Source organism: Elgaria multicarinata, chromosome 5, assembly GCF_023053635.1.
Source record: "Elgaria multicarinata webbii isolate HBS135686 ecotype San Diego chromosome 5, rElgMul1.1.pri, whole genome shotgun sequence".
NCBI classification, from domain to species: Eukaryota; Metazoa; Chordata; class Lepidosauria; order Squamata; family Anguidae; genus Elgaria; species Elgaria multicarinata.
Window position 1 is genome coordinate 69,740,956 of NC_086175.1, and position 27,206 is coordinate 69,768,161.

The 27,206-nt window shown below is 41.6% G+C and overlaps 1 protein-coding gene across 2 annotated transcripts in view; it reads left to right on the plus strand.

The window, feature by feature from the left end:
* The first annotated feature begins 322 nt into the window (after positions 1 to 322).
* The window catches only part of WDR4 (WD repeat domain 4), a 208,983-nt gene continuing 182,099 nt past the window's right edge, over positions 323 to 27,206 (plus strand). Inside the window, exons 1-11 of one of the 2 annotated variants that reach the window (XR_010025465.1) lie at positions 323 to 441; positions 2,258 to 2,317; positions 2,766 to 2,912; positions 5,253 to 5,409; positions 7,158 to 7,270; positions 10,268 to 10,328; positions 10,778 to 10,876; positions 11,845 to 11,909; positions 12,696 to 12,879; positions 14,637 to 14,706; positions 19,225 to 20,022. Coding sequence is in view for 1 of the 2 variants with exons in the window: in XM_063126590.1 (XP_062982660.1) it covers positions 329 to 441; positions 2,258 to 2,317; positions 2,766 to 2,912; positions 5,253 to 5,409; positions 7,158 to 7,270; positions 10,268 to 10,328; positions 10,778 to 10,876; positions 11,845 to 11,909; positions 12,696 to 12,879; positions 14,637 to 14,706; positions 19,225 to 19,403 (1,248 nt within the window). In the remaining variant the exon portion in view is untranslated. Of the gene's footprint in view, positions 442 to 2,257; positions 2,318 to 2,765; positions 2,913 to 5,252; positions 5,410 to 7,157; positions 7,271 to 10,267; positions 10,329 to 10,777; positions 10,877 to 11,844; positions 11,910 to 12,695; positions 12,880 to 14,636; positions 14,707 to 19,224; positions 20,528 to 27,206 lie in introns of those variants that run through there. The other variant, XM_063126590.1, reaches the window with a different exon arrangement.

The following is a 27,206-nucleotide window of genomic DNA, read 5'->3' on the forward strand; positions in this document are numbered from 1 at the left end:
AGCTCCATTGACATTGGAGCCACCATCCTTCACTGCTTTTAGTGGAAGTCAGAATGGAAAACATTTCAGTTTTATACCGGACGTGCCCATAAGGTCTGGGATAGTGCTTGACTCCCCCACCCCACCCCACAGATATATTTTTCTCTCTCTCTAGGCCACAGAATCTAACAAGGCCAAAGACAGATTTCAATTCATGCAGGAAGTTCACCGTGTGCGCCGCTCTTCTCTTATCTCTATGGCACGCAGAGGTCATCTTCGGCTTGCCTTTCGGTGACGTCCTCAGTCGGCGACGTCTGTTTGGTGCCCCCACGCGGGTCCACCAGCAGGCATGGAGACGGCTGATGCTACCTCGAGCCCTACGCCAGGGCTGGCGGTCTGCGGGGACCTGATGGTGGCCACCGGCGGGACCAAGCTCTTGGCCGCCCGCTATAAAGAACCCAGGTGAGCGAACCGGGGTCGAAGGGTTTCGCTTTCGAGAGCGTGTTTGGAGAGCTCTGGCAGTGGAAGTCGGAGGGGAGGTGGAAACGTGGGCAGCCGGGAAAGCGGGGGTCTCTTCCGGCGTCGTTCTCCCATCATTTGTACATAGAGCAGCCGCGGAAGGAGACATTTCAAACCACTATGTAAAAAAGGGCAGAAAGTTGATTAATTCCCCCCTAGTAACACTTCAATCGCCCTTTTGTCCAAGGAAGAATCCACTTCCCCATTTAGGACCACTTATGGATCCTCTTCCTTTTCTCACGATAAGCAGAATGGCGATTTTAATGCTCGTTGGTGATTATGTAGCAGTTATTTCCTGAGGGTAGCCACCAATATGTGTTAGCCTAGTGCTGCCATGGTTGTGTTGATCAGCAACAACTGCTCTGTGAAGAATGCGATTGTCACCATCAGTCGTTTCTGCATTAAATTTTCTTCTTACCTCACTTTTTACAATCCAAACCCCACCCCACCCTGCTTATGTACAGTGTATAAATCTGAAACTCTCTCCATGCATCTGATGAAGCTTTCCCCAAAAGCTTATGCCAGGATAAATTTGTCACTCTTTAAGGTGTGACATCACTCTGTTGATTACATAGTCACTGTTGTGGGGACAGCAGGTGCTGCCTGGTTGCATAAATGAAATGCTGCTTTGTTAGGTTGAAAGGGATGGGGAACCTCTCCCAAACCTTATAGATTATCAGTACTGTGAGCAAGCAACATTATTAGAGTGTTCCTTTCCTTTAATTTTCACACACTTTCTGCCTTCTTGAAATCCTTTGGAGTGAAATGTATTAACCATTGCTTTTCTGCAAATGTGTGAACACTTCGAATTCAGGATATTATATTATTTATTTGTTACATTTATATCCCACCATTTCCTCCAAGGAGCCTAAGGAGCCTCTTCCACTCCATTTAATCCTCAAAACAACCCTATAAGGTAGGTTAGGCTGAGAGGCAGCGACTGGCCCAAAGTCACCCAGTGAGCTTCATGGCCAAGTGGAGACTTGAATCTGGACCTCCCCAGCCCCAGTCTATCACTCAAACCACTACACCACAGTGGCTTTCAATAATAAGCTTAGTTCTAGTCAACTAGTCCATGTAGTTATGTACTGTCAACATTGACAATAGGTCTCTGCTCCTGTTGTAGAGCCCTAAGTCGAAAACGTCTCATGGCTGCTACCAAAAGGCCAGAGGTTCAGTCACAGAATCTCTAAATTAAGGGTAATTTACGGATTCTGTGACTGAACCTTTGCCCTTATTACTGTACTACCACTGATGTGTACTCTCTCCAAAGCACCATTTTACTGTTACAAATGGATTTGTCCCATTAAAACTGCGATCCTATACCTACTTACTTGGGAGTAAGCCCCACTGAACATGGTGGGATCTACCTCTGGGGATTGTGCCACAAGGCAAGCCTTACATATCACAGGGCTGACCTTGGAAGGAAGATATTTTTTTCCAATCTCTGTAAGTTGATTCTCAGATCAATAAGGGCATACGTACACATTTAGTAAAATTTACTAATTTGGATAATACTGTGGTTCTAATGCAAAAGCTTGAAAACAAGATTTAAGTATTCTTATACCAACTAAATTACTCAATGTGTATGTGTGTTCTGCCCTAGTATTTTGCAAGCTGTATCATTTGTGATGCAGTGAAAGACAGCAGCTCACTGCTAATTTTGAAGCTTTGGCATTGAAAAAGGCTTGGAGGTATGGGAAATGCTGCTGCTCCTACAGGAAAATATTGATTTCATAAATATCCCTTTAATTTCCAGCAATGATGACCTTTTCATTTATGACTGCACCACAAGCAAGGGATCTCAGGAAAATCAAGGGTGAGGCTGTTTGAATTTATATGAAATAGTTGCTCCACTACAGTCCCATTTATCCAGATATTTTCGGGAAGATGATATTTACCTCTGCTAAAAAGGCAGAGAAGTATTTGGTTGTATGTGGGAAGAAATCGTGTCAGTCTTCTGTGTTTTCTCTTCTACTGGGATGTCAGATAAAATACAAAGAAGAATTGAGGCATATGAATTGCTTATATGGAAGGATTATTTTTCAAATGTGATTTCCCCCCCCCCCCATTTTATTGCACACTGGTGGAGGGAAGGGTACCCTCCAACATAATAGAAAATATAATTCCATAGTGGCTAATGGTACAGATTCTATACTAAAAGCATGTTGTATTGATAAAACCTGTTAAGTAGCAATCCCTGCTGTTGGTATTTTGAACCAAATCCTTCTTTGTCTGTCTGTCTCTTTTGTTTTATTTTTTTTTAGAAAGGATGGAAAGTCTGCAAATAAAGCAAGTAATGATATCCTTGCCTGCGCATTTTCTTCATCAGGAACGTACTTTGCCCTGACTGATGACAACAAACGACTGATTCTTTTTCGTACAAAGCCTTGTTGGGAATTTCTGAGTGTAAGGTATGGCGAAGAAGGCACTTTGGGAGAAGTTTCGGGGCAGTATCCAGACAGGCCATTCTGTTTCATGGGCGGCACACACCGCTTCCGCAACTGGAATTTAGTGCTTCCTTTAGGAAGTCCTGAACCAAGCAGAAATGCTCATTTTGGGATTAGGACAGGTCAGTGGAACTCCCTTATGCAACCTCTGCCAACCTACTCTAGATGAAGGACTAAATCCCCGTTGCACAAGCGGAACGGGATTAGCAGTGCACCCCGCTTGTACAATGGCCCGCTTGGATACTGCCGATTGTATCCAAATATCATAGAATAGTAGAGTTAGAAGAGGCCTACAAGGCCATCGAGTCCAACCCCCTGCTCAATGCAGGAATCCACCCTAAAGCATCCCTGACAGATGGTTGTCCAGCTGCCTCTTGAATGCCTCTAGTGTGGGAGAGCCCACAACCTCCCTAGGTAACTGATTCCATTGTCGTACTGCTCTAACAGTCAGGATTTTTTTCCTGATGTCCAGCTGGAATCTGGCTTCCTTTAACCTGAGCCCGTTATTCCGTGTCCTGCACTCTGGGAGGATCGAGAAGAGATCCTGGCCCTCCTCTGTGTGACAACCTTTTAATGTCTCCCCTCAATCCTCTCTTCTCCAGGCTAAACATGCTTCATAGGGCTCTCTTCATAGGGCTTTGTTTCCAGACCCCTGATCATCCTGGTTGCCCTCCTCTGAACACACTCCAGCTTGTCTGCGTCCTTGAATTGTGGAGCCCAGAACTGGACGCAATACTCTAGATGAGGCCTAACCAGGGCCGAATAGAGCGGAACCAGTACCTCACGTGATTTGGAAGCTATACTCCTATTAATGCAGCCCAAAATAGCATTTGCCTTTCTTGCAGCCATATCACACTGTTGGCTCATATTCAGCTTGTGATCTACAACAATTCCAAGATCCTTCTTGTTTGTAGGATTGCTGAGCCAAGTATCCCCCATCTTGTAACTGTGCATTTGGTTTCTATTTCCTAGATGTAGAACTTGGCATTTGTCCCTAGTAATTTCATTCTGTTGTTTATATGAATAATAGCAGTTTCAAGTAAACTTTTGTTAATATTTTACTGCTTCTGCAACTGCCCAGATGTGTTTGCCCTCACTAGGGTCCAATGTATATATGAAGATATAACTCTGGACCAGATTACAAAATCTGTCCTCTGTGTAGCATAGCCGCCTGATGTTGACCTTGTTACTGTATTTGTATCCAAAGCATGAAAGTATCTTTTCCCATCTCCCCAAGCCGTCCCTCCCCAAATCTCTTGAGCCCCAGGGCCTTTTTAGTATAACTACCGTAGACATGCTTTCTTACACCCCTTTCCTCTGCAAGGATTGAAAGTGCTCTAGTGTGAAAACTGGAATTTGCTACTGGTAGTAGCAGAACAGTTACCTATATATTACATTTGTGCCCTTCCCTTCCTCTAATGACCTGGTGTACGTGAGGTTTTGTCTGTTTTTACCTTTGGCACCATCCTATGACATAGGTTAGGCTGAGATCATGAGTGGCCAAAGTCACTCAGGTCTCTTTGCCCCAAATCTGATGTTTCTACCATTACAGGACACCTCTTCTCAGTTCACAAAAGTCTTTAAATTAGACAGGTGTTCTATAGATTTTTTAAAGCTAAGAAATAGATTAACGAAAACCCATTGGCTCTAGCCTGCTGTGGTTAATTTTTATGCTGGTTTTAGATGCTGCTGTGGTTTTTGTTGGCTTTGGGGTGTAATTTAAGTCCAGTCATTTCAGTGGGGCTACTCTGACATTGGCTACAACCCTTTACTATTATATTTTATATTGTTATTACTTTGAGACCTACAGTTGAAGAGCAGCCTAGAAATACAAGGAATTAATTCCTTCTGCAGTATTGCAAGTTCCTTTAAACTTGGTGGCTTCAAAACCACTTTGCTGTATGTCATGGAAAGGCCCCTTAAGCATATTCAAGCCTTCACGTGCACCTGAAAGAGTTCTCTGGATTGTAATCCTAGTATATGATGCCCATTCTGTAAGCCAGGTAAAAGATTGCCCACCCTCTCCGATATGAATAACATAAATTCCTTTCGTTGGCACAAGGTTTTCTCTACTCTGATGTTTGTGATTTGGTCCAAGTTAAGCACATTGTTGATTTCCACCTCCACCCCCTGCACAATTTCTAGAGCTCTTCACACACAGAAATGTAGGGAATAGGTCCCTGGGATAATGCCTTCCTGTCTTCAGATTTAGTGATCCCCACAGTGCAAGCATAACCTAACTATAAAGTCCACCCTTCCAAAGAGGAAGTTTTGGTCCTTAACTGTGTCCGTTCTTCTTTTCAGATCTGTTGTTAGAAGATGTACTTCCTTGATTATAACAGCAGCAGAAGATAAGATTCTAGTTGGTGACAAATCTGGCGATGTCTATTCTTTCTCAGTCACAGAACCGGAAAACACAGGGACAACTGAACTTGGACACTTGTCCCTTCTGTTGGATGTGGTGTGTATGCAATTTCTGCCTCGATACTGTCTTTATTAAAAGAAGGTTTTCAAGTTGTCCACCAATAGTCTTTAGTTGAAGATCCTAGAATACAAACTTGTCCTTTGTGAGTTAGAGAAGCAAAGGGCCCGACTTGTTCCGTTACCAAATCTGGTGTTACAAAGAAGAAAGAAAGCAGAAGTCTAAATGATTCTCAACTTCTGTGTAATATGTGGACAGGCTCAGCGATTTCAAATTCCTTGATAGTTCTTGTGTTCATGCACTGCTTCTAAACATTGTATATGATGATAAGCCCCACTGAAATCTTGAAGAGGAATATTCATGTAATGCGTTCAAGGTAAGGGTATTGATTTACTTCTGTGGAATGAAAACCTTTGTGCAGTGCACTGCGTGTAGTCCTGAGAGGCAATCCAACCCTTTCCCCACCCCCCAAAATAGCAACGTGCTCCCACCTCCCTGTCACTTTTATAATGCTTGAACCAGGGTTCAAGGGAAGTCTATGGGAGGTCTGGAGGATAGCAGCAAAGGACGGAAACTTCTTGGTGATGGTCCTCCAACAGAGGAATGCTCTCCCCGGAGAGATCTGCTTGGTGCCAACATTGTAGCCTTTTTTATTCTCTTTGCTTTACTTTGACAGCATTTGATGAAGCTTTTCATTGTTAGTTGTTTTATTGGGTTCTGGTAGCTTATTGTTAACTGTTTGTCAATGTTTCAAACTGTTTGAAATGTTTGTATGTTAAAAGTTTTATATTCTGTTTTATCATGTTGTATTTGGGGGCTTTTAAGTTTTGTGAACCGCCCGAAGAGGTTTGGCTATTGTATACTTCTAAACAAATATACAAGCCGTTTCTGAACATGTTTACTTTCAGTTCCTCTGAATTCACTTGGCCTTTTCTTTAATTATGTTGAACTCAGTGGCACTTACTTCAAAATATACATAGGATTGGACGGTTGCCTGATTTTTGAGGTTTCAACGACTTCCCTTGGAAGCTATTGATCAACATTATTAATAGAGTTAGTCACTACTTTTGAATCTTTATTCAGATTTGTTACTGCCACTAATGCATGTTTTAAAGTTTTCATGGCAGGATTGTTAGCAGCCAATTGTTTAGCTTCCTGCAGTGAGTAAGAATCACCTCTGGGCGACCCATCGAGAGAACTTGTAAATTGGAAGACATTTTTTTCAGGCCATCATTGTGTTACATATTAATGCCATGGGCAAGTTCATAAATTTGTTGTAAGCTAGCAGCTTCGTTGACTTATTTCCAAGACTGAATCTGAAACCAAAGGAAAACTACACTGCTAAGGGGTTCTAAAACAGCGTACAGTAAAGATGTGAGGAGGGGCAGCCCCCTAGCCCTGCCCCTGCCCCATGCTTTCCATCTCTCTGTACACGTTGAGGGCGACCTTATGAAAAGGAGATCCTCCTGCATCCATGAAGGCTCTCCCTGCGAGAGCGCTGATTTTACAGTGTTCGACATCACGTGCAGAGCTTCCATGGATGCAGAAGGCCCTCCTTGAAAGTCGCCCTTCGTGTGTAAAGAATGACAAAAATTACAATGGGGGGGGGATGGGACGGGGGACAGGAATAGCGTGCTCCCCTTCTTGACAGGTTTACTGTTCTCAGTTTTAGAACACCTGGATAGGGCTGCTGTGTAACCAGTATGTGTGAGATTGTGTTTAGGTATGCGTCTGCCTGCCCTGAAGTGTCCTGGGTTGTTTTATGGTGACTTGAGTTCTGTCATTAGGCACTGAGTCCCGATGACCAGTACATCTTAACTGCTGACCGCGATGAGAAGATCCGAGTTAGTTTGACTGGAGCACCACATAACATTGTGTCCTTCTGCCTGGGCCACAGAGAGTAAGTATAACTATATTATTATTTTATTATTTATTACATTTGTATACTGCCCCATAGCCGAGGCTCTCTGGGCGGTTTACATAGGATAAAAACACTTAAAAACAATATACAAAAATTTTAAATCACAAAAACATACAATTTAAAACCACATAAACATACAAAAACAACTACCATATAAATATTATATTAAGTCTCCCAAGAGGATTAAAAGGGAAGGGAAATAAGGAGGTGTATTTAAGCTCAGTGCTGCATAACGGACCGGCTTCCTGACAGCTAGCTCAAGATCAGCAGCGTGATAAGCTATTTAAGGTGGCTGAAGATTCTCCCTCCTTGAGGGTTTTAAGAAGAGATTGGACAGACATCTGCCAAGGTCTTTAGGATTTCTTCTCAAGGGCCAAAGGGCTGGACCAGATGTGCCATTGCATGCCTTCTAACTCTCATTCTGTCTAGGAACAGTTGGGTTGGATTGCTGATGCAATTTGCACTTTAAGAAAAGCATGTAGTGATGGTGACGCTCCTCTCCTGGATTGTTTCAGAATGTTAGTGGGAGTTTACATGCTGGGGAGCGTTCTGATATCGAAAAGCATCTGCAATAGAGGTGCAGCATGCCAGGAAGATACTAGGCTAAAGCACTTCTTGAGAACCCAGCTCATACTTTTATCACTTCTTTTCCCCCCTCTTGCTATCTGCCGGCTCCAGAGCTAAGTCAAATAAGAGTCACTCAAAACTCTGGCTCAAGGAGGTTTGTTTGTTTGTTTATTTATTATTATAGCACTTTTATCCCACCCTTTAGCCAAAAAGGCTCTGAAGGTAGCTTACAAAAATATTTCTTAAAACAGACTCTGCTCTCAGGGTTACAATCTAAAAAACATGACACAAAAGGAAAGGGGACTGGGAGGGAGGAGGGGGGGAAAAGGAGCCATCTGAGCAAGAAGCCTCAACTAATATCTGTGTGTGTGTCCTATCCTTGGGACAAAGCTACCCGCCCTCTCTCAGTTGTGTTTGTATTTTGAACTGTGGTGTTGGAGGAAAATTCTGAGAGTGCCTTGGACTGCAAGAAGATCAAACCAGTCCATACTCCAGGAAATAAAGCCAGACTGCTCACTTGAGGGAATGGTATTAAAGGCAAAACTGAAGTACTTTGGCCACATAATGAGAAGACAGGATACCCTGGAGAAGAGGCTGATGCTAGGGAAAGTGGAAGGCAAAAGGAAGAGGGGCCGACCAAGGGCAAGATGGATGGATGATGTTCTGGAGGTGATGGACTTGACCTTGGGGGAGCTGGGGGTGGCGACAGCCGACAGAAAGCTCTGGCGTGGGCTGGTCCATGAAATCACGAAGAGTCGGAAGCGACTGAACGAATAAACAATATATATATATATACTCTCTGTCTGTCTTTCTCCTCTGCTTTGTGGACAAATGCCCCCAGCCCCAATGCAAGGACAGGAATTGTGCCTCCCCACCTTACTTCTACAAATACATGCAGACTAGTGGTATTTAGCTAACTCTGTGCTGATCAAAATCCATGTCAGCAGGTGCCTGATCTGCTTTCATTATTGGGTAAATATTAGTTACTGTAAGCACTAGACTTCTGTTCCAAAGCATCTTTGAAATCTGGCGTTCTGGCTCTTCTCCATCCTTTGACTTTTGATCTCTCTAATCTGTTTTGTGAACAGTGATGTTAGTAGTTAATAGGGATAAACACTTTGGTAAGTGGTGACTAGCTATTGTACGCAGGCATTCTGTTTATGCAGATATGAGAGGTCCATCGCCCAAATCTGAAAATGAAATAAGATTGCAGTCTTCTATTCAATTTACTGTTACACTGCCTTCATCTCTCTCATGCATTTGTGGCTTTGTTGAACAGTTCATGTAAAATTGTACAAAACATGTAGAATTACCTGCTTCAATATACTTTCCTTATTAAACCCTTAATTAAAAATTCACTTTTTAAAACCACTGCTGGTGTGTTTGTCCCTCCACTGGGTTTGTAGTATCTCTTTGCATTGGGACTAGTTTACATATACAGCCATCACATGGAGGCTGCTTTAAATTGCTCCAGTTGTATTTGTATGCAGCTGTGGAAAGGGCACCTTCTCTGTGTCCAGTCTGCATGAGGAACCGCTGGTAAAGAATGGCTCACTTCTAGGTGACAGACCACATGTGGTCACAGCCCTTAGATGCCCTGTGGTCTAGCTTGAGTTTTTTCTCCCTAACCATTGGGGCAGTAAAGTTGTGTAAGGCTCTAACGATGGAAAGGAGAAAGCCACACATGCAGCTTTCATAGCACTGTTCTGTGTTAATGGAAGCAGCACTAACTTTGGAGGCTGCATATATAGTTCTGTGTCCCATTTCTTGTGGCCGTTGCAGTAGTATTGGGAATACCTACTTCATTGGAGAAGGGGGTTACTCACTACAAATGAGTGCGACGTAACATGGCTGAACTAGCAATGTACAGTTTTTGTTAAATCTGTTCTGTCTGTGTTTCACAGATGGTCAGGTGTCTTTCATTCTATCACCCGCTCATGGACGGAATTGGGTGATTGCATTCCGCTTGGCAAAGGTGCATTAGCACAAATCCCCACGGAAAGTGAAAAATGGTCTGCAGGTCTGCGCAATGTGGAACAAGCCAGTCCGCTGCAGAGGTTGGATTCATAGAAATCCAAACTCATTTGAATCCGTTGTGGTTTTCTCTTGACATGCCTGAACTAATTTGTTAAAAATATTGATCTCTGAAAGAAAGCATAGAAAAAGTAGGTAAATCCATTCCAGTGGTATTTATTTATGATATGCTTGAATGGACCCTTTGGTGCCCTTGAATACGTCAGAAACTAGCCGAACCCTTCTTAGCACAACTGCGGAGGGCTTTTTTGACGTACAAGATAAGATTCTGACCCAATCCAGTGTAGAGCCTTATCTGTTGCTATGGTGATATGAAACCTTACACTTTGCTATCTTTTCTTCTCCTTTGCACTCTACCATTTATTTTCTTCCTAGATTTGTCAGCAGAATATTCGTAATACCAAACTATCCCGATCTCCTCTTATCAGCTTCTGGGGTATGTATATAGACTCTCTACATCTGGAGTTTTTCGTAAGCTGCTTATGAAAATGTATTTTTCCCCCTTTGCTGTGAATACAAGACAGCAGTTGCTTATGATTCCGCTCGCTACGCTTTTCTGGAATGTCTGGCCTCTCACGTGTTTCAAACCACATGGAATTATTTCTTAGGAACACCTAGTTATAATGAATAAAATATTAATACACACTGCTCTGTGTGCGTGTGTGCTTGTTTTGCAATGTAAAGTTGAATGTAGCTAAGGGCAGGCCTTTAATCCTCTCTCTCTCTCTCTCTCTCTCTCTCTCTCTCTCTCTCTCTCTGTGTGTGTGTGTGTGTGTGTGTGTGTGTGTGCATGAATGCACGTACAGGAGAGAGAAAATGACTGAAAACCATGGCTGTCTTCTCCTTGGCAGAAGTGGCGTTAATTAGTCTCTCTTAACTCCTCAGGATTGTACACTGAGGCTCTGGGAATACAAAAGTGGGAAAGAAGTACATTGCTGTCAACTGAATAGTATGGCTATATGTGAAGCCACCACAAATGAGCAGGTAATTTGAGTTATGTCCGCATATATCATAACATGTCACCGATAAGATGACAGGTGTATCTTAAGTCTGCACCTTTCATCTCAAACTTGCTTTCAAAATGGCGGGTATTTTTTGGATTGAACTTCTTTTAAACAGCATAAACTGAGAGTAAATTTAAACAACAAGAATCCCCCATTCCCTTTCTAGAATTAGATTTTCTATGGTTTAAGTTTTAAACCGTAGAAAGTCTAATTCTAGAATTGTAAAGAGGGCTTTCTGTTGTTCTGTAAAATGATGTGTGAAAATAAGGCAAAGCTTTCAATGACCTTTCACCCAAAATTAAATAGAGGGTTTTCATCTAGAACCATTCTACTGTTCTGAAAAGTAGTTGTCCTAGAGTGAAATAATTTCAAGATTGTATAATTCATTTAGCTTCTAGTAAATGATTCTGATGATTTTGTTTGAATTGTATTTTGTATTGACCACAATAAGGATGTGCTTTGATTTGTTGATATGGAGTTGGGATTTTCACATCTGCATGCAACTGTGTATGTGTGTCTGCACACACTGCAGTCTTGACTATTACGCTGTTTGCTTCTCCTACTTAGGGAAATGTGAGCTGGTGCGGTAAGAATAGTGCTGTAAGAATAAGGGTCTATGGGCTCCTATTGTTGATCGTACTAATTCTGGGGACTTTTGCATCCTTGGGATCCATCCAGCATCCTGCACATTCTATCTTCTCTTTAATCTGCCTGTCTTTGGTTCTGGACAAGAGTTAAGATAAGCTATGGAGGAGTAGACAGCTTGTCTGTGATGTAGGAAACTCACAATGAATGGTTTTTGGTCACTACTTCTGATATTAGAATAAGACTTTGAATGGCGTATAAAAGCTTTCTCTTTGCTATTCCTCCTTCTCTTCCCTGTCCCCGCTCCCCAATTTCCCCCCTAGCCTTTGCAGATTCTGATTACATCTCATTTTCCCTTCTCAGAAATACGCTGTCTCAAGAATAGCTTATTGTTGTGAAGGAAATTACATTGCCATTTTATATGACTGGTAAGCGAAATGTATATCTATCTAAAATTATTATGAGGGCAGCAGACAGTTACATAATTTCCTTACTGGTTATGTCAAGTTGCTGTCAGTTCGTAGTTACTGTGAAAATTGTGATGTTATGACCTAGTAGGATGTAGGTTTCTCTTTGAGCCTGGTAATGAAATTTTGTACGAAGAGTATGAACCACCTTCCCCCGCCCCGGAGGAATATTATATAATAAAAGTTGTACACTTGATTTTATTAATGTTCTCCTTGTTATGTCACCTCTGCTGAAAACAGATAAAGAATTAATTTCCTGGAACATGGACAGTTCTTCAATACATGTTTAAGGTGCACTTTGATGTAAAGTGGAGACTTGTGCACTTCTGCAAGGTGGCCGACCAATATTGGAGAGGCTCTGTGTATTTGAACTGTTTGTGAAATTCACGAGAAATGTGATGTTTTTTTTATGCAAGGGGCAGCATCCCAAGCTGCACTTGCACAAGCAGGAAGGACTGCTAGCGCAATAGGAAGCGCTTCCTAGATCAGCCAGAAACTAATTTCTGGAATGAAGCAAATCAGCAGAGCTTGCATAAGGGACTTCTGCTTACGTGTCCCATTCCAGAAATGCTGGTTTTGGCTTTTTTCTGGGATAACTGTAGAAAATGCTAGCTTCCCACTGCATTTGAAAGTCCTACCGTCTAATGTACAGACTGTCAGTTTTGGATACTGCCCAAGGTTTCTAAGGGTGCAGATTTGTATCCACTTATCTGGGTAACCCTAATAATGATGCCTGCTTCCGAAAAGTCTTCCCGCAGTATCCATCTTCCAGCTTGACACTGGTGCTCAGAACCTCACTTACAAACAACACATCTCCCTGAACCACAATGGCTGGGGCATTGCTTTTGAGGAAACAGGTGGACTCTGGGTTCTGCAGGAGGACAAGCAGGCGCCTCTTCTTTTCTACCAACCTGTGGATGGACAATGGCAGGTGAGGGGAGCCTTCTGGTTAAGGTTAACTATGTGCTTCCAACATTACGGTGTCTGGAAAAACCCTTTGGGATACAAATTGAGTGATTCCTTGCATATGTTCATTTGCTAGTCCAGAGGCATTCCGAAGAGTGATTGGATCAGGATCATGCTTTCAGACTGAAAGCTGATGGCTAGAGGCATCTGTAGACAAGATGAGATTCAGCATCATCGGCGTGTTTCTTTTCCATAGGGAACATTAGCTCAGACCTGATCCAGGGTGACCATAAGATCAGGTCACTCTACAAAAGAGGGCAGGGCTCCTGCAGCTTTAACTGTTGTGATAAAGAGGGAATTTCACCAGGTATTGCATGCATACAAATGACACCTACTGAAATTCCCTTTTCTGTGCAACTGTTAAAGATACAGGAGCCCTGTCCTCCTTTTCATATGGTCACCCTTCCTGATCGTATAGTTTTCTCCTCCCTATATGAGAGAATCCCATACGCATGCGCAGTGCAGAGCTACAGGTGACACAAACCTCTGCATGCAGATGGCCCCAGGCTCGATTCCTGGCATCTCCAAATAGGGCAGAAAAAACTCGTACCTGAAATCCTTGAGAGTTGCTGCCAGTCAGTGTCAGCAATACTGGGCTAGACTCATGGCTTCACTCAGTATAAGGCAGCTGTGTTCCTCGTTAGTCAAACGTTTTTCCCTTAGGCATTCATTCTTTGCTGTTTATTATTTATTTATTTATTTATTTATTACATTTCTATACCTCCCAATAGCCGGAGCTATTGGGAAGTATGGTGTATAATAATGATGGCTCTGTGGTGTTTATCTATTATGTTTTTAGCCCATCTAACAACAAGAGTTATTGGACAGATTTCATGATACTAAAAGAATAAAAACACAACATACAATAAATAACAAATGACAACAGTGCAAGATAAAGTATACAATATAAAATACATAAAAGCAACCATTCCCACATTTTAGAGCACTTAAAAATTCTCAAATTTAAATGATAAAATCTAGCATCATAAGTAAATACCTGGAAGAAGATAAATTTCTTCACTTGATACTGAAAAGATAATTGTGTGGGTGCCTGGCAAGTCACCTTGGGGAAGGCATTTGAAAATGGGCCACCTCAACGGAGTAGTCCCTCTCTTCTAGTCACCTGCCTTAACCTTTATACAGAGTAAAGTGTCAAATCTGGGGCAGCACTAAAGGGTGTTCTTTGGATTTTCTCCACCTAGTCAGGTAACACCAGCTACCTCTTAGCAGTACCTTCTGACATTTACCAGTAGTTAATATACAGCTTTAAGCTTGAGAAGAAGAGAATGAGTAAAATGAGTATGGTGCACCTAGGGGTGCTAATTCATCAAGAGGGAGAGTCTCAAATGGTTCAGGGCAAACACAAAAGATTTGAGGGGGACAGCATATGGCATTTCTAAGAGTTGTTGTTCTTCTCTTTCAGCCTACTGCTGAAGCAAAAGGATTGATGAAATAACATCTTACCTTGTATTTTGTCGCATAAGTCAATATACAGCAGTTCAAGGCCCTGTTCAAGACGTTGCCATGATGATCCAGAAAACAGAGGCATAAAACTAAATTGGTTTCCTTCTCTGAAAATGTGAAGTGGAATGTCTGTTCCCTTCTCTGTCCCTGGTCTCCATTCATGAAAACATAGAAAGGCTCGAATGGTTCAGGGCAAAGACAAAAGGTTTGGGAGGACTGTGTATTGGATTTCTAAGAGTTGTTGTCCTTCTCTTTTAGCCTGCTGCTGAAGCAAAAGGATTGATGAAAATGTCAAAGTACATACGTGACAACTGGATAGTGTTTGAAGGTAAGACAGTTGAATTCAGAGTTCAAAAATACGCTCTTTACATGAGGTGTTTGGCTAGATTTGGAGGCAATGCATTTCAGCTTCCATAAAAGTGGACTTTAAAATTTCTACTTGAGTATCGTTCCTTTAGGGAGGCTTCGTTTTAAGAAGGGCATCACATGAAAGTTTTTACCTATCCCATCCTGGGTTGGATCAAGACTTACTCATGCTTAGAGTAGTTCTATTGAAATCAATTAGACGAGTTAGTCATGACTAACTTAAATCCCATTGAGTTCTATGGGTCTACTCTAAGCATGACTAAGTGTCTTTGCTGAGGTTGGGAGGACACTGTTCATGAAGATTTTGGAATAATTGTATGAGAGTTAGAATTTAGCTGGGGTTGGGGAGGCAGTCTTAATGACTGTGATAATTAACTTGCAGCTGGTTTTCCAGGAAACCCTGGGCTACTTCACAAACATTATCAGAGTTCCCCTGTTGAGAAAATCAGTAATGGTGAACCGTGTTTCAAAATCTCCTGCCACTGACCTTTTGGAATGGAGGAGAAATTCACTCTTTCGTACTTATATATGAATTGAACCCCAGTTATCCTTTGACATTCATGCTCCTCCAAATTTTCTAACAGAATTCTCCAATAAAAAATGCAGTCAGAAATGTATATATTAGTGCGCACACAAATGCGTATTTTAATGAAAATAACTTAGTGAAATTAGTAAAAGACTAAAGGAGTATTTTTGCATTTTGATGCTTTTTGTTCTTTCTTTCCATTGTTTTTTGTGCACCTAAATAAATAGAAATAAGAAATAAGATCATAGATGTTTATATTAGTGAAAGTAACACTAATAACTATTAGGGAAATTGTATGAAAAATGTGTATTAGGCAAAATAATTATTATTATTATTATTATTATTATTATTATTATTATTATTATTATTATTATTTGCATTTATATACCGTCCCATAGCCAAAGCTCTCTGGGTGGTTCACATAAAACACTTAAAAACAATATACAAAAATTAAAAACCACAAAAACATGCAATATACACATACATTTAAAACTACTATAACAACTTTAAAAACGATGAGCCAAAAAACCCAACCCAGGCTCATTACGTATTGCTAAATGCCTGGGAGAAGAGAAAAGTCTTGACCTGGCGCTGAAAAGATGACAATGTCGGCACCAGGCGTGCCTCATCAGGGAGATTGTTCCACAGTTGGGGAGGCGACCACAGAGAAGGCCCTCTCTCTTGTTGCCACCCTCCAAGCTTCCCTTGGAGAAGGCACCCGGAGGGGGACCTTATATGTTGAACGTAGTGTTCAGGTAGGTCTATGTTTGGAAAGGCATTTTGTCAGGTATTGCGGTCCCAAGCCTTGTAAAGCTTTATAGGTTAAAACCGGCACCTTGAATCGGGCTCGGAAACATACAGGCAGCCAATGCAAGCGGGCCAGAGTGGGTGTTATATGCTCGAACCTTCTGGCCTCTGTTATCAATCTGGCTGCTGCATTTTGCACAAGCTGCAGCTTCCAAATTGTCTTCAAAGGCAGCTCCATGTAAAGCATTTTTAAAATTGCTTTAAAATGCATGTATTAGAAGAAATGCACACATAAATGCATATGGATTTTCATATGCATGAAAAAGTCTCAAAATGCAGGACGAACCTAATTTAAGATTGGAAAAATGAGACACGGAGCACAAACAAATTTGTACATTCCTAGTTTGTTGGGTGCACACCTAATTTACACAAATCACTATATTGTGTGTTCCAGAATCGCCTGCAAACATGCTAAGTTTCATCAGCAAATAAGTCAGTGGGGCTGTTCAGACAACATGCTAACCCACGCTCAGTGGTTGAGTGTGGGTTATTTTGAATTGTGGGTTGTTTGTTGAACCATGGGTTACCATGTTGTCTGAACACACCACATTTTCCACAGGGTGGTTTATTGTGTTGCGTGAACGCAGTCAGGCTGGTTTGTTAACCATGCAGTGTGACTTGTTAACCACCCTGAACAACCCAAAACATGTTCTCAAGGTGGCTTGTTCAAGAAAATAAGCCACACTGCATGGTTAATAAGCCACCCAGGCTGCTTTCAGACAACGCACTTACCCACAGTTCAACAAACAACCCACAGTTCAAAACAACCCACATTCAACCACTGAGTGTGGGTTAGTGTGTTGTGTGAACCACCTCATTGTCGAAAAGATCCCTTATGGCAGGAAGTTTGAAATCTGCTTTAAATAATGTTGTATTTGGAGAGTTGGCATTCTGATAGTTTTTGTTACATCATTCCCCGAGTTTTTGGAATTAGGTGGGATTAAAATCCAACTGATCCTAACAGTCCACAAAAAAACAACAACAGTTGAATAATGTGAGAACACAGTGTAATAGTTTTCCTAGATGACAAATTAGAACACTGTGCACAGATCTTGAGTGCGTTGGCAGCTGGGGAAAGGGGGCTATTAAGATTACAGTGATTATTGTAGCTAATTAACACAAGGGAGTCGGGATGATGATTCCGTTCCAGCTGCTTAATTAGTGTCTTTACCCCTATAGAAAAGGTAGTTATCCACATCTCTTAATTGTCAACATTTTAATAGCTCTTTCTTCCCTCTATCCAACCTTTAATAGTCCTTCATCAGAAGATCACAATACCTCTTCTCTTACAACATACTGAGCAGAGGGTGGGAGGGAAATGAATTTTTAAACCTTCTTTTGAAAACCCAGCACAGCTTTAATGTTGTCCAGTCAATTGGAAAGGCTAATAGATATGTAGATTTGTTGATTATCTTCTCTGCTGAGGCAGATCAGTTTTTCTTTAGTAAATGATAGCAGTTTTGGCTTCTGTGAAGTGGCTGAGCCAAAGTATCAATTAATGACGCCTTAAAACGAAAATTAATCCTGCCAGTTGAGCTTGTATCATGTGGTGCCTACAATACCTCCCAATGAATCTATCTTCATGGTTCAGGGACTGGGCTTGAATGTCAGGTGCAATGGGTCGTATCCAGTGTTAGTCCTACTGAGAGTAGACCCATTGAAATGAATGGGATCTAAGTTAGACTAAAGTTGGATACAACTCACTGTCGGACAAAGTTACCAAACAACAACAACAACACCTCAACATAACTGGTACAGTTCACAGATTGTAAAAGATGGGAGCTGAATTAGCAAATTGTTATAGAAATAACTTTGTGTTTCCATCTTATGAATATTCACATATGTCTCAAATTCCTTTGCTTAAAATAAAACTTCAGTAATTCTTGATTATCAAATAATTCATCCTTCTTTCCTTAAAAATAGATTTTAAAACTCACTTGTCATCACTACCATTATCCCCCTCCCCCTATGTTAATCTACCACTGGGCGTATAAGACGACCCGCAACTTTTGAGAAGATTTTCCTGGGTTAAAAAGTCATCTTATACTGGGCGTATAAGATGACCCGCAACTTTTGAGAAGATTTTCCTGGGTTAAAAAGTAGTCTTATACGCCAGAAAATACAGTACTTTCTTTCTCCATTCTGTGCTTCCTGGCATATCCATCTGACCTCCTCCTCTGGCTCTTTACCTTGTCCAGTGTAGATAGTAGCTGGGAGAACTGGCGTTGCAGTGTTCTTTAGAGCCTAGAGAGAAAGCATTGCAACAGCTAGAAGGGTGTGCTCTTACCTGCCTGTTCAGCATTAAGTACTTCTGCAAGCATGAATAACTACACATGGACTCATCCTACCTTGTTGGTCAAGGAACATAATTGTTTTCTGTCACTGAAAAAAACAACAACACTCAAACAATCCAACAATGGAGAGAAGCCCTATCCTTAACTCAAAATACGTAACTAGCTACATTTTGTAGATTACAGGCGTTTAGGTGCTTTCCAAGCTATATGGCAAGCCTATGCTGAACTCTGACTAGCTCACTGTAAAGGACTTGACAGCCCCCATCCATTGAAAACTTGGAGAATGAGCCAAACCTGTGAACACCAGTTTTTAAAGTTACAATTCTTATTATGCCAGGTGGGATGGAAGCAGCCCAGGTTGCCTGATGGAATGGCTTTTGCTAGGTGACGGATGAAGGAGAAGAGGAGTCAAAGCTGATGGAATAGCCTTGCTTCCCTTTTCTTCCTCTGCTGCAGCCTGATGATGCAGTGCCTCTAGGCATTACGACTTGAGAAACTTACAGGTAGGGCACTATGCAGTGTCTAGATGCCCTGCATCATGCCCTACCTGTGAGCTTCTCAAGATATCTGATTGTTCTTTTCAAGACAAAATGCTGTACCCTTGATCTGCTCTGACAAGGCGATTTGGGCATCCATATTTTGGTTTCTTTGGTCTCTTCCTTTCCAAAGCACCCAATACCTTCCTAGTACTCATATTGGCTTATTAAATAGTAGATTGTACAAATGCAGATTTTGTCTCTTTTCATGCAGGAAAATCATTTCCTTCCCAGCTTAGGTTAATACAAAAACTTTATTTTCTATCAGGAACTACAGAGCAACAATCTCACCTAGAATTCCAACTCTCTCTGTACAGGCTGTGTTGGCAAAGGAAGCTGCTATCAAAATCTCTACAAGTCTTCTTTTGATAACATGGCTGTTTACCTCCAAAAGAAAGAGGAGAGACTTCAGCAGCACAAGACTAAGAGGAAGGACCCGCAGCGTGAATCAAATGGGCAGACAAAGAAGGTCAGAACAGATGCACCTTCCTTATGACACTCAATGCAAGACTGTGTGATTGGCAATGCATTGGAAGAAACCAATCTCTGAATTGAATTCCTCCGTGAAGCCCAACGGTTAAAAACTTGGCTTGGTACTTGTCATAATGTAAGCTTGGCACCTGACAAGTGACAAGTATTAACGTAACGAGCTCGATTAACGTGCTGCTTATCTATCCTGTCAAAGGTAATTGTGTCCTGTGTAGCTTATTTCTAGCTGCATGCCCCGGCTGTCAGCTGAGATGTTATTGAGTGAAGCCATAATGAAATGTGGCTAAGAAAGGGGCGAATGAGGAAATTCCTCTTCCAAATCCAGCTAATCGGGTCTGTAGGTTGTGCTTTCCTACATGTGCCATAAAGTCAATGTGGAGTCTGGCCCCTAAAGGGTAAAAGCTCACCCAACAGTGGCTAACTCATGCCCATCCTCCCCAACCAGAGAGGAAATTGAGAGCAGTACGGAATAACAAGGCATTGGTGATTGGATTTAAAGGCTTGGCCTGTTGGCTTTTAATGCTATTTCAAAATGGCCCTTTTGGTAAATCTAGTAGCTAAGGGTGTACATGGCCAAAACCAAAATATACTGGGATAACTGCCTGAAAATGCCATCCATCCATGTGGTGATGCACTAAATTGTGGGACAAATCATAAACGTGATGGACCTGGATAAAAATAACTTCACATGACCACCCCCCATTGTCCTCTAGTGCATTTAAACAGATAAAAACAAGCTATCTTCATACTAAAGATAGCAATATACTTGTAGCATATGATGAGTGTAATGACCTACTGGACCAGTAATAGAGTTCCGTTACTGGTGTGGTCCTATGACAACGGGACTATCTTTTCTAGAAGGAATTTCTGTTTGACGGCATGATGCATTTGTTTTTCAAAACAGATTAAGCTGAACTCTTTTTTTTTAAAAAAAAATACTTTTGCCATCTGCTTTAAACTAACCAGCATGCCTGAGCATCTTTCATTTTTATTTTATTTTTTAAATAAAAAGCTAAGGATTTTATGTCATACTTTGCTTTAGAACTTGAACCAGCAATGAAGGCTTTAGATGTACTGTAAATAAGCAATAAAACATGTCAACCAAGTTGTGTCATGGAGAAGACTTTGCCTATATGCGACAGCGACTGGAATGCGCCTGAGCAAGACCTTGTCTCATGTGTCTTGGGGATCATATATACCTCAGCTGTTTTAAAGTATTCAAAACCCAAGTTTTGCAAGCCTTGGACAGTTGCAGGTAGCAATCACACCAGCTGTGTGATTGCACTTTATTTCTCATTTGTGGCGGAGGGGTTGTTTGAAATTGAGTGTGAAAAATTGCACACAGTATAATCAAGGAAAAGAGGAAGGTAACGTCTTAGCCACCCTATCTTTTAAGTTAAGATTATTTTTTTTAATCAGGGTCCCACTGGGGTTCAACAGACAGGATTTCCATCCACATGGGCCAGGATCCAAAGAACAGCACGACTAGTTCCATGCACATAAGCGATCCTTTCTTCAATGGTAAGAGCCGCCACCACCCCTCAATGCTGCGTAACAAGCTCCTTTTAAAGCTGAGGAGGGCCTTCCAAAGCAACCTGTAATGTTCAAAAGAAAAAAAGGTCATATTTAAACACGTTCCTGGGCTTGCCAAAGTCCTTAGGTATGCCTAAAGTAGCTGTTTGGATCCTGGCCACAGGCTTGTTCGGAACGTACACTGAAAAGGGAAATCTGCCTCTCCTCAGCCCAACAGAAGTTCAACATACTGACGCCGCGGCGCAGTGTGAATGCTGTGATCGCCATTTATGCACTGGCAGCAAAGTGGGTCAGAGCAGTGATTCATTTACAGCAACTTCAAACAAACGTTGAAACCCTGTCAATAGCCAGCACAGGCAGACCTGGCACAATTCACACCCAGCTTGTTTACACAGACAAAAGGCGTCAAACCTCCAGCTTTCCTGGATTCTGCTAAATTTGTCATAAGCTGACTGTTTCCCCTGATTTTTAAGCAGCATCTTTAAACTGGGGGAAGTGGGCAGGAGCACAGCGGCCTGGAATGCATCCCCCTCACTGAGCTTGGGAACCAAATATCAGTCATTGGTCTTAAGAGGACATTCTCCTTTACTGATATTTTTGTACATAAGTGACCAGCTTGTTGCATTTCTGGCAGGGGGATTCTAGGTGTCAAAGCATAATCAATGGCAGCAGGGTAAACCAGAGAGCCCTGGAACTAGTTCCATTAGAAGCACTGTCTTTTCCTCAATCAGTAATACCCCATCCCTGTGAGCACTGCCCTCCATGATACATGGCAAACTGCTTTTGAAATGGAGGGTAGCTTTCAGTGGAGGCTGATGGCTTCGATTTTGGTGGGGCTGTGAATGCATTCTGGATTTCACTCAGAACCAGCCCAAATCCTAAAGGGTCTATCCAAGGTGCTGAACCTATTTTGGGGATAGGATTTAGTACCCTGGAATAGCTCCTTTAGAATTCTAGCTTGTTCTGATTGAAACCAGATTGGATCCACAGCCTCACTGAAGTCAGAGCCACCAGCCTCCACTAGTAGTTTTTACGAGTAGTTTGTGATATTGCAAAGGAATCTAGTGTTCAAAGAGGGGGAAAGTCAAAATTCCACTAGTGCAGTCAGCTCAAAGTGCTGAGACTTGGTTGCCCAGAAGCACAAGTACAAACAGATTAGGCAATAGTACATGGGCTGCTTTTTTGGCAGTCTTGGATGTCGCATTCCCAAGTTTCGATTGACTATAAATGAGTGATGGGCCAATTTCCATAGGCTGGTGGACTGGAGCCAACCTGCAGGGGCTGGATCATTCTTGGCCATGATGTTATTGACAAGATTGGTGTACATGGGAGGACAATATGTGGTCAGGTAGATCATTTTCTCTTCCTGCCAGCTTCCGTGAAGGCAAAAGTCCGATGGGAATTGGTTGTACCTGATCTTATTCCTGAGCAATATAATGCCGAGACAGCTCTTGTTGTCTCAAACAGTAGGGCAAGTGAGATCTGGAGAGTTGGTACGCTTCAACACATGTCATAACTTGAAGTAGCATAAGCTTGACTTACCTGTTGGCCATTCCCATTGTGTTATGGTAATGCGTATATCAGGAAAGCAGAAACTCAGGCCCAGGGGACGAATACGGTCCTTTAGGATTCTCCAGATGGCCACACAACCTCCTTTTCCCTGACCACTGGCTGTACGGTGCTTTCCCCCCATTTGATGTAGTTTGTGATAGAGCTTATAGATAGAATAGGCTGGTATTTATTTATTTTTTAATGTTGGCTTCAACTTGCTCTCTGAGAGCTTCTCCAGAATGGATTTTGGTCCTTGGGCAACAACCTTGGTGTACATGGATGAACTCCATTGGCAGGATGAATGAAGTGGTTTCTTACAGAAAGGAGACCACTTTTCTCCCATTTACAAGCTATTCATATATGAGTAGAAATCTGCTTTCAGCTGGTTAGAGCTGCTATTGCATCAAAAGAAATATATGCAATTCTCATTTTTCGTATATTCTTTTGTTAACAATATTAATGAAAGAGAATTACTACCAAATATGCATAAATTTGGGCTTTTCCAGCATTTTCTCTCATCTAGTTTATATGTCTGTTTTAATGTGCCAGGTGTTATATTCCATTGATACATCATTCACTTTTATGATTCTCTTTAAAAGTTATGCCTGGAGCTGTGATTCACAAGGGGAGGCAAAACTGCCTTTTATCATCATCTGAAATCTGGTAGATCCTTATTCTCAATTTGTTCTAAAGGTTCTTGAATATCAAATAATATTTATGGGAAAGCCGACCTCATGACAATGGCATATTATTAAATGCAATTTTAAAATAAGGTGCCTTTTTTGAAAACTGCTGTCTTTATGTTTGGATATTATAGTAGGCCATACTGGATACTATCAAAACTATCCATTCATAGCATCAAGGTAGCCCCACCAAATTCTTCTGCCCCACAACAGCTGCCTATGTCTTATTGTGTTTCAAAGATTCACTGGAGACTCAAAAGTGGGCTGTAGCAAGAACAGGAGTTTCTAGGAAAGCCCCCATGGCATGAACAGTATTCTACTTATTCTAATCTGAATCCAACCCAGTGATTCTGCAAAGATATATCTGTTCATTTAATAACAACCTATAATGCATTAGCAGTCTGATTTACAAGCATACCAAATTGGAAGTAAATTTCTCTACAAGATACTGCCCCTATAGCCTTCATTCTTGTTCCAGTCCTTAAAATAAATTGTTTTTATATTCTGTAGTCCAGGTGAAATGAAAAGAAAGAATGCCTAGTAATCCAATGAAATACTGGAATGTCCCAGTCTCTCTTCTTACGTGATTTCTTCAGTGATTTAGTTGAAACTCCTCTAGCTGTACTGTTCCAGATAAGACTCATTTATCACTTTCTGCCCAGCTGATAAGTTTGTACCTGCAGTCAGAATGCTCAATATGAGTGGAGTAATTCTCCCCTTTCTGTTTAAGCTATTTCAGATTTCAGTCATATTGTGAACAGTTTGCTTTAATGAGCCTTCAAATTACAATTTAAAAAACCCATTAAAGATTTAATCTGTGACCGTGTTTTGAGATAGCTTGTGCGTACCCAGTGTCTCTGTCTCTCACTGATGGTTGCTCTTTGTATTGGAGCTATTGCTTCCTCGTTATCTGCTCTTTGCTTGGTTACACAGATCATGTGTGGCAAACAGCTGGATTCTTAGTCAGAAAGAATAAGGTCATATATGTTGCACTTGTTATGGACATATAAAATTTAGTTTTCTTTTTTTAAGAGCTCCAGACACAACACTGGAAATAGTTCCAGATACTAAACCAGTCAGCCAGTATTCCATACTAAAAAGTGCCATCTGATGAGCGTTTTATTGCACGTTTGTTACTGGGCATTCACAGATTCCTCGGAGGTAATTCACCTGACATTGTCTGCATCTTGCGCGCCTTCCACCCCTTCCAACCGGAAAAAGTCCAGTTGCTGTTCTCTCCTGCTGTGTGTGGGAGAAGCAGCGTGTTCACAACGAGGAACTGAATGGCTCTCGTGCACCTTGTTTACTTCCTGTTTGAAAACAGGAAGTAACTGAGTGTCCATAGAGAAGCGACGGTAGCCAGCGTTAGCTGGCATTTCTTCCAAGGTGTGATGGAGATTTAAGAATCATGTTAGACCTCAGATATTTCATCCATAGAACTTTCCAAACCTTATTTTATTTAAAATATTTCTATACTGCCCTTCACCAGATCAGATTCCGAATCGGAGTACAATAAAGCAGAATACAAAATACATAAATATAAATACTAAAAGATAAGAGAATAATAAAATTTAGAAAAGAACAATATATATTATATACATCTTTAAAATGGCTGGGTAAATAAAAATGTCTTAAGAGTGCAATCCTATGCATATTAGAACAGAAAAGAGGCCTACAATTCCCAGCATGCCCCAGCCAGCCATGGAATACAGAACCTCAGGCCTGGTGGCCAAATCTAGTCCTTCAGGGAGACCAATTTGCCTCTCTGAGCTTCCCCAAAGAACCATTTCCTCTTCCGTCTCCACCCACTTTCTCCAACCACCAGTCGTTCCGTGGTTTTCCAGCTTCTGTGAAGTTTCCCACCATTCTCAAAGGCTGAAATGCCTATCTTAAGGCTTAGTGGCCAACAGTAAGAGCTTTAAGCTACAATAGGCTGGTATTCTCTCTTGGTGCCACCCGCTTTTGCCTTTAGCCCCACCCACCACTGGAATGCAGCCCCCAAAAGCTTCTCTGAAATGCAATATGCCCTTAAGAGGAGTGTCTTGAAGAAAGATCTCTAGATGCCAAGTAAGTAACATTTATTGTGCTACATACAGAGTCTGGAAAGATTGAGATTTTCTTTCACTAATAAAAAAAGGAAGCATGTCGATTATTATGCTGTTTTGATTGTGTCCCATAGGTGTCTCTACTGTGATTTGTTTCCATGCAAAAAAAAAAACCCAAGTGTAAGAAAACAAAAGACATTAACATGAATTTAATTGAATCCTTGGAAGTTTGTTATTTATATTATTTTTCTCTGTTACACCTATCTTTTCCCTGGAATGGCTCTGAACTGCTCAGAGCAGAAGATTGGGTGAAGCTGGTCTGACCAATGTTCTGTTTAATTTGAATCTGACTCATCAAACTTGCGCTGGTAAATCCATCATGTGCACGTGCACATCTAAAAATGTTACATTTGAAATATGCAGTTTAAATACCTGTGTATATTTCACAAGGAGATACGTTAAAGTGCGAAACAGAAGTGTGGACTCCTTAAAACAGCTATAACCCCCTAACTCAGGAGTGTTGAACTTAGGCCTGCTGGGCAAATCCAGCCTGCCTAAGTCCCAATCTGCCCCCTTGGGGTTCCCCAGAAGGCCTGCTCCCTTCCCTGGTCCCACCCCCTTCCTTCTGACTGCCAATCCTGGTTATTGCACAGTTTTTTTGTTAAGAGTTACAACAATATGTGAGTTGTATAAACTTAAATCATAGAATCATAGAATAGCAGAGTTGGAAGGGGCCTACAAGGCCATCTAGTCCAACCCCCTGCTCAATGCAGGAATCCACCCTAAAGCATCCCTGACATGGTTGTCCAGCTGCCTCTTGAATGACTCTAGTGTGGAAGAGCCCACAACCTCCATAGGTAACTGATTCCATTGTCGTATTGCTCTAACAGTCTGGAATTTTTTCCTGATGTCCAGCTGGAATCTGGCTTCCTTTAACTTGAGCCCGTTCTTTCATGTCCTGCACTCTGGGAGGATCGAGAAGAGATCCTGGCCCTCCTCTGTGTGACAACCTTTTAAGTATTTGAAGAGTGCTATCATGTCTCCCCTCAATCTTCTCTTCTCCAGGCTAAACATGCCCAGTTCTTTCAGTCTCTCTTCATAGGGCTTTGTTTCCAGACCCCTGAGCATCCTGGTTGCCCTCCAAATATATATATATTTGTTTTTATATATACAAACAAATATATATATATGTTTGTATATATTTCAGGCTAGCTGGTGGTTTCTGGTGGGTACTTGAATATTCCATCTACTAGTGTGACAGTTTATATTTAGCAGTTAAGTTGATCTTTTCCTAGCTTTGGGCTTATTTCTCCCCTCCCTATTAAAATATCTTTGTGTTCATTAGTAAAGGTTTCTTGTGAGTATTTCAGCTGCATGTCTAAGTTGCTTGCCAATAGTTTCCCCCAATTCTAAAAGGTTGAAATGCCTCTCTCAGTAAACCCAGGTAACACCGGAACCCGTGTATTACTTTGTGCAGAACAAGACCCATGCTTTCCCTAGTTTTCCAGTTTTCACAATGCCTTAGAGGATTTATAACAGCATCTGGAAGAGCCATAGCAAATGCCCCTGAGATTTCTTGGTTGTTGAAAGCTATACAGCTCCATTGTTTCTTATGATCTATTGTAGTGCATATTGTAGCGCCTTTAAGAATATGTTGCTAAATTCATCTAACCGTGTATTGCTTGTAATCCATGACAGACACCCAGAGCCCAATTCAGAAGAACAGAGAAGAAGTAAAGAAATTTCTAGAGATGCAAAATTTTGGTCGAGGAGTATAAGGGAATTGATAGCAGCAGAGGGGCGTTTCATTGTTCCTTCTGTTTCCAAAAGAGTAAAATTGTATCCTGGGATTATAAGCCTGCATCCGTGGAGAAGAATGTAATGTGCTAGGGGCTAAAGATGGCTTCTCTGCAAAAGGGGTGGCTACATGCCAGATTTGCATTCTGTAATGAATGGACTGCGAGCAATGAAGCTTTGAATGTAACCTATGACCTATGA